Source organism: Aspergillus glaucus (genome assembly GCF_001890805.1).
Source record: "Aspergillus glaucus CBS 516.65 unplaced genomic scaffold ASPGLscaffold_3, whole genome shotgun sequence".
NCBI lineage: Eukaryota > Fungi > Ascomycota > Eurotiomycetes > Eurotiales > Aspergillaceae > Aspergillus > Aspergillus glaucus.
The window spans coordinates 1,505,539-1,516,774 of record NW_019170455.1 but is presented as its reverse complement, the minus strand read 5'-3'; the positions used below and the strand labels follow the sequence as shown (position 1 = coordinate 1,516,774).

The window sequence follows — 11,236 nt, the reverse complement described above, 5'->3', positions numbered from 1 at the left end:
CATCAATCAACGTCATAGACATAAAACTGGTCATCATAAACATTCGTAAAACAATAGCTTTTCATCAAGTCAAAAGCTGCCGGATCCTCGGCTATGGCTACTGCTGCTTGATCCAGACGATGATGAAGAACTATGCATCCTGCCGACCGTGTGATCGTACATAGCGCGGATAGAACTGAAGCCATGCAGAGCTTCCTTAGCATGCGAAGGCGAGTCCAGTGGTTTCCCGTTCTTTGCATGGCCTTCTTCCGCATCTAGAATCCCGTCATCTTCCAGACCTGCCAGCAAGGCATTGCGTTGGTTGTTCTCCTCATCGACTAATGTACCTTCGCGGTCGTCCTCCTCGGCTAGCATTTCGTCGGCTGGTGTCATGGGTTTCTTGATGAAGGTGTCGATGATGTAGTACTGGATCGCGTTCATGATCAAAGGGAACAGCAGCATGACAAAGATAACCTGAACAGCCGTGTTCCCTTCCGTCCATCGAAGCGCCCAGTCACCCACTTTGACGATAAACGGTATGAAATGGATAAGGAAGAAGACGCATATCTTCATGCCCAGCAAGCCTATGAAGTAGACTATGGACTGCTTGAACCACCATGTCGCACGGGGCGGGTGCCCATAATTTCCGGATTCGATAGACTCGGGAGGGTTTGCGAGGGGAGTATATGACGCTAAAGCGTTCAGAATTCGAAGGATGAAGATGAGGATCGGAATTCCAAGGGTAGTCTAACAAAAATTGGAGCGATTAGTCACTGATTCGGTTATCGGATAAAAGAGCCAAGCTTACATCAATTCCGATATTCAACAGATAAAACGAACACGGATTCGGTTTATATGTGCTCGTGATGTCAAACTGGCCCGCAGAAAACATAGACATCAAGAGATTCGCAAGATGTAGCATCGCTGAACCAAAGACCTGCTTAGAAACGTCGAATGCCCACACCTTGACTGGCCGTTGCGGCCTTTCCCTCCATCGCTTGTATACCAAAGATAGTAATGCTAGCGCTCCGAGTGCCGCTTGTACGATGAGTGAAAATGATCCGAGCAGTCTGCATTCTCCATTGCCGTTATCTTGGGGGTTAACCTCCACATGAGACGCAGCTTGGGTTGCAGACGATGTAGGGTTTGAAAGGATGCTGGTAGTCGTTGCTGCAAGGACGGTGGTGGTGGTCGCTGCAGTCAACGAAGCGAGGGTCGAATCCATGGCCGATTCGATTCGATTCGCACCTCATGCGGTTTCTCGAACAAAGAGTGGAGTTGTGAGGAAAGTCGGAACGAGGGACGAGAAATGAGGGAAAGCGATTATGTTTGTCTGTTAGTCGCTACACACGGCAGACAGACATGGATGGCGGGCGGCTGGTGAGGTTGACGATCAGATGGCGTTAGAGGGGCGATTGGCGATTGACAAGTGAGACAAGGCATACAGCACAACAGATTAACGCCTCACTATAAGTACTCATGAATTGTTCCTTGTGGTAGTTGGAGATTGCCGATGGAGACTCTGCGCTCTGTGCATGAGAGAAAAGCCAAAAGGAGAAAAAAAAAAAAAAAAAAAGGCACAGATCTTTTGCCAGCAAAAGCACTGTTTATTGGGTTATTGGTAAGAGAAAATGACTCTCACCAGGCATAATTGACTCTATTAACACTGCCCCATCCCGCAGGCGGTGAGTGGCGCAGCCGGATGTTTCATTGAATAATACGATCTTTTTTAGTTACGGTCAGGATTAAAAGCAAGCGGGGAAAGGGTCTCGAGGCTATGTCATGATTTAATTGAGACCCTTAAATCGTGGGTATTAAGGGAGAAGAGAAAAAAAAGCAAAAAAGAATTGCCCCCAACCAGGATCGAACTGGTGACCTCGGGATTTCAACCCTGTTACCAGGGATGTCACAAGACTATGAGACCCACGTCATGACCAACTAGACCATGGAGGCAACTTGATACTTGATCCAGCCAATCTTAGCTTTATAACCTATTAAAATAATTTACTATAACTCGCGGAACTACTGCTATAACCACCAAAAAGTACCGTTAATGATTTCCGACGCTGTTATCTCTTCTGATATGTACCTATACGTACCTGTTTTTCTAGAGCGACCGTGACTTTCCTCTTCTGGATGCCTCCGCTTTAATGAGGGTACTCAAGAGGCTTGCTCAGCGAGCGCTCAGTGCGTACTCAGGGCCTGCTCAGTGAGCAGTCACGTGGCCTCCGAGCTGCTCAACCCCCCTTTATATTGCGCGGGTAGTTTGACGGCCATGTCTGATGAACAGCCCTCAAAATTGCCCAGGTCGTCCAATCTACCATACAAGATGATACACAAGTAGAAAGTTCATGGAGACTAGCTGAATCCTGAGTGGTGAACTCTAAGCGAAGCATACACTCAGAACAACTGTAAATTAATATGAAGATGGGTTCCCAACGAAGCTATAAATGCAGGTATTTCCCTCTCTTCAAGATAGTCAATTCCATGGAAGCAAGATCCCATCAGCCATTACTCCTTTCATTTACTCTTCTTATATTACATCTTTCAATTGTCTTATTCCCATTAATCTTCTGCACTCATGCCTTTCCCAGTTTGATGATGAGACAATGGGCAAAAGAAGTTTCTTCTGAGATGAAGAGGTAAAAAGAAAGCACTATGAGTGCCAAGTGTTATAGGGTTCTCGTACGAACCCAAAAGGATGACAGTTTGGCTAAGGCCAGCACGGAACGCAGCCGGCAAGGGGTCTGAAACCATTATCAACGACTCTCGTACGACTCCCTGGTATACAAGGACTATCGGTGACCCCTTCGCTCAGCCCCTAACCCCCGAGAGGGATCGTGAGAATACTATTCGGAATATCGTTCCCATACGACCATAAAAGACCGCCCCCGTTTCTGCTCTGTTTGTTTCTTCAACGATTCCTTCTTGTATAATAAAGGGTAGCTTTAGGTTAAGACAACTTGAGTTCAACCCGGGACACAGCACTCTTGATCAGCTAGTAGCTCAGGTTTGCTTTGCTGGAGCGAGATAGTTTATCCACCTCTTTGAGCAACAGGAAATGCGAGACCTTATGCGCTGAATCCGTCTTACCAAATTCCTGATCGCCATCGAATCGCCGACAATCTCCTGGATGAGTCCTATAATGAGCTACAAGAGGAGGTCGTGAAGGAGCTGCAGAGGAGTGAGTTCCTTAATATTTCTGTGGATGAGACTACAAATATACTATCTCAACGGGTAATTGCATGGTATAAAGATCGATCGAAAAAAACCTTAAAATGGGGGTGTGAAGAGTACCAACTAAATGACCTGGTTGGAAGTCTACCAACCGGTCAGAATAGGAGTTAGGTAGTAAGTGGGTTGCTGTCTGATCAGAATTCCCCTAGTACATACGTTTGCCATGTCTCTGTTGCTTACACTAACGTTTACTTGTTTTGAATTAGTTGCGTATAGGGAGTGTGTTAAGTGTGTTACAGCTAATCCATCATTTGCTACATCAATCCCTCTTTTATAAGCTTCTATCGCATAGAAAATTGGAGGATAGCAATTGAACCTGTCTTAGCCTAGGTTTGCGAATAGACATCGCCAAAACCCAACCTTGGGTTGAAGCTCGTAACCCAGAACCCAACCCAAACCCAAAAGAGTATAAAACATTTTTTTGTCATTCATAAAGCTGATTATTCATCCCAATAAAATACTGTTATTGAATACTGTTTCTGTTCGAGTGCTGACCGGTGCAATTTTTAATTAGAAGACTGGCGAAATTCTAACAAATATCTTTATATATTCACTAAACAAGCATAGTAATGGCTTATCTTTAGTAGTATTAGTATTGATCACCTTTGTATGTCGTATACGATGACACGGTTAGCGGGGCGCCGGAATCCGCTCCCATTGAACCGCGCTTCTGCTGGGTCCTACCGCCTGCCGTCGACGGGAAAACTATGTACCATTTATGATATAGCGCCTACTGTGTTGGGGATAGCGCCATCTCGCGCTGCTGTTAGGCCGCTCCCAAGCTGCTCCACCATCCCCCGACTGAACTATATAACCCCAACCCGATCCCCTCCAAGGACGACGCACTTTCTCTTCTCTTTTTCTCCCTCCATCCTTCCCAGCCGGTGCACTGCCCCCTGCAAAGGATGCCGCGTTATCCGACGATTGCCCTCTTTCGGTAAGGCGCTCTCCCTGCTCCGAGCATTCATTATCTTCCCCCCCTGAACTACGGAGTCGCCGATGTGTCGTCTGACCCAGTTTCGACAACTTGCAGCTGCTTTGATGGCTATCCTTGACCCTGCAGGGTAGTGGAGGTTCCTTGACAATCACGGAAGCAAGAAGCCTCCGATCTTCCCTCTACCGTCTCCTTTGGTAGTAATGACAATCTGGCGTCGCGAAAGCAATCGATATCCGGATTTCGATATTTGGCTGTGTTATCGGTCTTCCAGCCTCTACTCTCTGTCAGGTTTCATTTGCTCTGCCGATTTTGCAACCTGAAACAGTGATGGCGGCCTTGTCACCACCCGAGTGCTGGAGACGGTACCTATTCTCCACCTGCAAAGCCAGCCTGCTCACTAGTTGGCACCATCCGCACTATTCTTGTCCAACCAATTCCTGATCACTTGGGCGCATTTGACATCTGCATTCCCACCATTCTCACCATCCAATAGCGAAAATACCGCACCCCTCTTCTTGTGACCTGGACCAGGCCCACCGGGATGCATTGGGTCGTTCGTATATTGAAGGTGTAGCCCTTCGCGAGCAATTGCAACTGTTGGATGTGAGAAGTTCTGGGCATTCTGGCGCGAATGGGCCCTCCAGAGATTTCCTTTTCCCGGGAGAACAGACGCGTCAGCAGCTGAACTTCATCCTTGGCCTGCATGGATATGGGAAAAGAAAGCAGATACGGTCTAAAGGAACGGGGATTGCCTAGGTCGATGGTACAAGAGATGCCACTGACCCCAGGGTCGGAGTTGTTGCGTCCCCCACTCCAATGCCACACAATTCCTTTCCCCTTCACCGTGTCGTTCCCTAAAGATGTTCCAATCTCCATTCCATGTCAATGCCTTCAAGCCTTGGATTCCCCCTCTAGCCAAACCACATCAGTCACACGATGTCCACAAGACGGCTAGCCGATCCTTCTGGCCCTGCCACCAGAGTTCTGCTCCATACAGGGCTACTGACTGCACCGCCGCAACTTGAACTTGGCGAGCCAGTCCTGGAGCGAGTCCATGAGTCTGGCATAGGCGTTGTACCCGGTTTTCTGCAGCCCATGCCTTGCGCATGCAGGTCTGATAATGGGCCTTGAGATTTAGGCCGGAGTCAAGCCAGACACCAAGCCATCAGGTTGCTTCTGGGTTGAAGGGCACACAGTGGCCATCTACTTCCACTCATGCTCGTTGAATCTGATCCTTCAGCTCCCGGCCCCGTTTGCGAATAAGCAGGACTGCTTCTGTTTTTCCTGCATTAAACTGGACCACATTATCATGACCCCATTCAATAGCCGCCTTGGCTGCTTTCTGCAGTTTGTCACAGACCTCTTTGACAGAATGTCCTGAGGCAAGCAGACCTACATCATCTGCAAAAGAAAGAGACTGGATGCCAGTCATGTGACGGCTCAACGGCTCAACGCCAGACAAACAGCGCCAACATATCAAACGATGCCATACAAGCAATATGGGCAAACAAGGGCTTAAGCCGCACCACACAAATGCCTATAAAGACCGTTCATCGCCTAGATAGATTTCCTTTTCTTTTTCTTCTTCTCCAGATTCGATATTCTTGTCGTTAGGCTACCTAGTCTAGATATGAATATTATTCGTTTTATCTGCTAGTTTCCGAGCCCGTGACGGCCTGCGGCCTTTATTCCACCAGACACCATCCGATACCCTAATACGCCGCAAAACAGGAGATTTTGCGGCGCTGCAGCTACATGCCACTGGAGCCTTATTCCCGACACGGGTAAGGCCGGCGTCAGATTATGCTTAATTATTGGCCGCAGAGGTTGATAATCTTCATCTTGTGGGTAACACACAGACCACAAGTCACGTTACGGAGAACGCCATGCCCGGTGAGAATATAACAGCTATGGCCCCCTTCAAAACTTGCCAAGCTCTTTGCGAAAGAGAAAGTAGTAAAAGCCGCAGGGAAGATGTTGTTGGCCCTACCGCGTCCGTATTATCTTGCGATACCAGCTGCCTGTATTCTGCTTTCGTTATACCTTTTTGCATTCCGAGATTCAAGCCCGACATATGTTCGTCTTCCTTCGAGCTCTGTGCCGAATTCCAGTCCGAGCGCCGGTCCCGCATTGTCGGATATGCTATCAACGCATGGCGCAGGGAACGCGACCCTGGGCGTAAGTATCCTATCGTTTGAAGTTTCATATTCATGAACAATGCGCTGATAGTAATTCGTGCACTAGTTCCAAGAAATTCTTGTCCTTTCCGCTGCTCCCTCATGGCGGACGAGAGGCTTGTCGGCCGCTGCGCAACTTACGGGCCTGCAACTTAAGATCCCTAAGCAACCGCCTATTCATCCCGACCTCGTGAATGCGTTTCAAGCTCTCGGTCCCGAAGAAATTCAACACCCAACCCATGGCGCCAGCGCCGCATGGCTCGCGCATCTCGATCTCTTAAAGCATGTTTGGCAATCGGATCTCGATACCGCTCTGATCATCGAAGACGACGTTGACTGGGACGTAACTATCCGAGAGCAGACAGTGAGGATTGCAGAGGCGGTGAGGAATCTGACGCATACGTATAATGACAATGAGACCACCGCGCCGTATGGTCGCGCCTGGGATGTTCTTTGGGTAGGGCATTGTGGTGAATATTGGGAGGACAGGATCGAGACGATCGTATACGAAGACACTGGCGTCTGTCCGCACGATAAATACATCGGCTGGGCCAAAAATTACGTTGATCGCCTCCCTGATCACCGCCGGAATGTATATTGGTCCTTGAACCCTGTCTGCTCTTTCGCATATGGTGTATCCGGTGAGGGCGCGAGGAAAATCCTGACACACCTCGGCGGCGCGCAGGACGAGGCCTTTGATGTTTCGATGATGCACTTTTGTCAACAGCGGGTGTTAAATTGTATATCAGTAGTGCCCGAGGTCATGCATCAGTATTTCCCCGCGGAGTCCTTTGGGGTGAAGAGTCTTGTAGATGTTGGGAATGGAGAGGTGCAGGGAAGTGTTGATGAGTCGTTTGAAAGTGTCATGGGTGCGACGGAGAATATCCTTGAGAGCGCGCGATGTCATGCTTTGTGGGGGAAGTCTTGTTTGAGGGGGTGATCTGTCTTTTTGTGCATATTATAGTACATAATGATGCTCATGCATGTGTCCATGTTTACCAGTTCGTTTTATAAAACCCCCCCAAGCCACAGAACTTCTTGCCAATTCTGATAGCAGCACCAGAGATGATTCCCCATACGCTTGCATTTACCGCAGCTCGCACGCTCAATAAGAGTCATTTTGCCCTTGTAGGTAAGAATAGCAGTTCGAGAACCACCGCCGCCCCATACTCCAAGCGCGCGGGCGTCAGAGTGGAAAGCAGAGGACGAACCTCGCGATGAGAGAAACGAGGATACCAGAGAACGGAGGTAGAGAGATTCAAGCGGAAGGAATAAGACAGTTGTCAGCATGGATGCGAGATGCGAGGCGAGGGGATCGACTGGGTGGGAAGATAGAATCATGAGCCGTCGCGTGAGATACAGGCACTCTCAGCCCATAATGCCAATGCCCAATGGAAGCGTGATAGCCTACCAAGTCCTGCATCTTTCTATAAACGTGGTAAAAGGCTTTTCCAGGCAAATCATATTCATACTTTTTGGATAGGAGCTCGGAGGGATCTTTGGGCGACTGTGGGGCTCTATGATGAACAGCTGCTAAGGGAATGGGTATCGCGCCTGTGATAATCAGGAAGATTAGTGTAGGCAAGGAATGTATGGCCATCTGCTGGGTCACCTGAAGTTCGATGTGTTTGAGCATCATGCTGACTCTGTCTCTGGTGTTTTGATAAGGATGGCTTCCATGTAATGTCATCGTCAAATCTCCGTTTACGTGGAACCATTTTGGCTGGTGATGAGGTCTAAACACATGAAGCATTCCTCCCTCTGAACGCGCCATGGAATCGACCACACTAGACCCATTCCGGTAACCATATATAGTAAAGCACAAGTTAGCGCTCCCAGAGACCCAGAGACGGTCTATAATCCTGCAGGGCTTTTTTGTGGGTGATTATCAGGAATTACTTCATTTCATTCAAAGTCCATATTATCGAAATATATGTGCATATACACCCAGACACATCCAGCAATATATATATGTGGACATGTATAGGTTAACCATATACTCATATTTACAATATATATAACTACTATAACTATATGAGCGTACAATTCGCATTTACCAGACCGTGGCCGTTTTCGGCAACTCCCCCGCTCGGGTTTAGCGCCGGTGTGTCGCACACCCGATGCGGTTTAGTGTATACCTGATTGGGATTATCCTGACACGCTATACGCGGGAAACTGCCGTCCGTCTCCGCCTTCACGTCGTCGTCCGCCGACTATATAAGACCGCGGGTGCGTCACTTGACGACCACTTCTTCTCACTTCCTTTGCTTCCCTCGCCAACGCTGCCTCCAGCTCCCCATCATGCGCACCGGATCAGACCGCTCCGATTCCCACCATCTTCACCTATCGGAGATGACCGCACAACAACAAGGACCGCTCCGTCTCCATCTCCTCACCGTCGGCATGCACCTGTGAAACCGTCAGACATCCATTAACCGCCTCCATGGTATGAGCCACTGATATTACTGGCGCGGTATGATCCTGCGGTCATCGCGTTGTGACCCGGAGGAACGCCACTCAGAGTCCTGCTGGCCGGCCCATGGTCGTGTCCAGGTAGGCGGCAGTGCTTGCTCCGAATCGTCCAGCGTCGACGAGCGTTACCTCTGCAAAGCCAGCCGGATCTGAACAGCAATGGCAAAAATGCCGCGTTTTTGCCGCTAATCCTGCCAACAGGCTTTTGGGATTTCCTGTTGCATCACCCAGCCAGGGCCTGGAATTGATGGGCCATTGGGCACGCTTTCTGATTGCCTCAAGTGAGCAACTGATACGCCTGATTGGTTACATTCGAGATTCATTGTGCTGAGCTATTCCGTTGCAATCCTGTGTTGTTTGGGAGCTGTTCATACTGCTAGTAGCCCGACCTGGGCTGACTTTCAAGGGCAATTATGTGCCCGGCGGATCCTGTGTTGTTTGGTTGCGTATCTCTACTGTTGGATTTTTCGCTTATTGATGGGGCTGTACCGAGTTGAGCTTATGATTATATATAACTTATATATAGATGTAAATGGCCGGGTCACTGTTTTTATTCTGGTCGATCAGCATGCAGGTCAATGGATTTTGCGGTCTGTGGGCCGTGTGCCATTATGCCTGAATCTATTGCATGATGTTTGTGCTTTGGGCTATCAAATCCTATCTTTCCGTCTAAGATTATCAACCCTTCGCATACCATCATCACTTCCCTTTCCATTTTCTATCTCTCATTTTCGATTCTCTTAAAGTTTGTTTTAAACAATGAATATCAGCCTTGAGAATATCAACTTCTGCTATCAACCTTCTCCACCTAAACCGCGCTCACATGCCTTTCCTACCTCTCGTTGGAAGCCGTGCCAAGCCCCTTCTGCTCCAGCACGCCTTTCACCCCCGACTAGTCCCATTCCGTCTAAACCATGTGTCCCCACGATGGCAAACATTCCCACCCAGAATGGTACTCCAGGAACCTCCCAACACTCTCAAGACCTGAGGGTCTCCTCCAGTGGGAGTACAACGGCAGTTCGCAATGAATTTGATATTGAGTTTGAGGAGACTTGTCCGGTAGAAAACAGCTTGATAGTGTCTGAGAAGGGCCCAGAGACAAACAACACCCGTGGCCTCCAGGATAAGAATGTCAAGGATGTATTTTCAAGCCAGAACGCGCCCTCAGCAGTTGCTATGCTCGACCTACAGTGGACACGCCTCATAGCTTACTGATTTTGGACACTTAGGTTCAGTGGCAGAGCCGACACAACCTCAGACAAATGACGGTGATGTTCGTGAAATCGTGCATCATGGACTGACTGTCGAAGTGGACGTCACGCAGGAGCAGTCGCATCAGCAGGCGTTTTCATCGATAGAGACCACCAATTATTCAAACTCGGAACTGGTTGGAACAGAGCAGGAATACCCAGGTAGGCAAGGTTCTCCAGGGACTTGTTGCATTTTCCTAATACATGATAGATCCACCAGTGGCCACTAGCCTGGGCTTACCTGAAGGTTATGTTGAGGCTTTAGGAACTAGCCGCCAGAGCAGTGCAAGAATGACACCGCCAATATATAGCAACTCATACACGCACATCTCTCAGTCATCTTCAACGAGCGCCTTGGATAGCACACTGAACGTTGGAGGCGAATCTCGAGCTGAAATATCCAGTTCGAGGAAACAGCTGTCGAGGGATCTAAAGGCGAGGCTGTCTCAAATGTGATGGCTCAACGCCATACAAACACCACCAACATGTCAAACAACGCCATACAAGCAATCTGGGAAAACAAGGGCTTAGGCCACATCGCACAAATGTCTATAAAGACGGTCCGTCGCCTAGATAGACTTCTTTTTCTTCTTCAGATTCGATATTCTCGTTGATAGCTACACTAGTTTAGATTGAATATCATTCCGTTAGTATCTACTAGTCCGAGCCCGTGACAAGGGCAACATCAAATACCCAAGTCATGAACTTTCCAGGCAGCTTCACATAAAAATCTAGTGTCATTGACGGATTTCTGCACAAAATACAGCTTGGTTTACTTGGTCTATGAGTACATGCATCCGGCTATTCCACTAGGCTGCTTAGCAGGGATTGTGGATTTCAGTGACTAGTGAGGCAGTCATAGCTACTGTTTGTAGAGAGATTCTAAATGGTCTTGTTTATATCTGTTTCAAGCTTGGCATATCACACAGCTCAGTTGATCACAGCAATATCCTCCTGAACAGGAAAGGGAAGGTCCAATTGGATAGGCAAGACCTTTCCCTAGATCTTTAGGAGGGACTAACAAAATTTTTTAAGAAATATTGGAGATAATATGTTCAGCAGTGTCACGGGGTGTGAGCGCTCGCTAGCGGATAACATGTTGATTACTTTGGTCTGTTTGGATATAGGGCAGGAACCCCTTCACACACACAAGATAACTCAGCGCTGGCAGTCCCGGCGTCTTT

The 11,236-nt window shown here is 48.4% G+C and overlaps 3 protein-coding genes and 1 non-coding gene across 4 annotated transcripts; 2 read left to right on the top strand and 2 right to left on the bottom strand.

Annotated features, from left to right (window-relative positions):
- Positions 1–69: 69 nt before the first annotated feature.
- Positions 70–1,204, bottom strand: ASPGLDRAFT_22875 (STIMATE family protein; the record flags this gene model as incomplete). The annotated part of the gene is made up of 2 exons (XM_022543227.1): positions 70–726; positions 788–1,204. 2 exons carry the CDS (start codon positions 1,202–1,204, stop codon positions 70–72), a joined length of 1,074 nt encoding a protein of 357 aa, XP_022404783.1.
- Positions 1,205–1,827: 623 nt separating this feature from the next.
- ASPGLDRAFT_t28 lies at positions 1,828–1,932 on the bottom strand. The gene has a single exon. It is a non-coding gene; the product is annotated as a tRNA-Met (tRNA).
- A 4,360-nt stretch (positions 1,933–6,292) lies between these two features.
- ASPGLDRAFT_118082 (uncharacterized protein) lies at positions 6,293–7,270 on the top strand (the record flags this gene model as incomplete). The annotated part of the gene is made up of 2 exons (XM_022539927.1): positions 6,293–6,331; positions 6,398–7,270. 2 exons carry the CDS (start codon positions 6,293–6,295, stop codon positions 7,268–7,270), a joined length of 912 nt encoding a protein of 303 aa, XP_022404782.1.
- Positions 7,271–9,729: 2,459 nt separating this feature from the next.
- ASPGLDRAFT_55337 (uncharacterized protein) lies at positions 9,730–10,698 on the top strand (the record flags this gene model as incomplete). The annotated part of the gene is made up of 3 exons (XM_022548131.1): positions 9,730–9,942; positions 10,010–10,214; positions 10,264–10,698. The coding sequence occupies 3 exons, from the start codon at positions 9,730–9,732 to the stop codon at positions 10,506–10,508; spliced, it is 663 nt and encodes a 220-aa protein (XP_022404781.1). The 3' UTR covers positions 10,509–10,698.
- Positions 10,699–11,236: the final 538 nt, after the last annotated feature.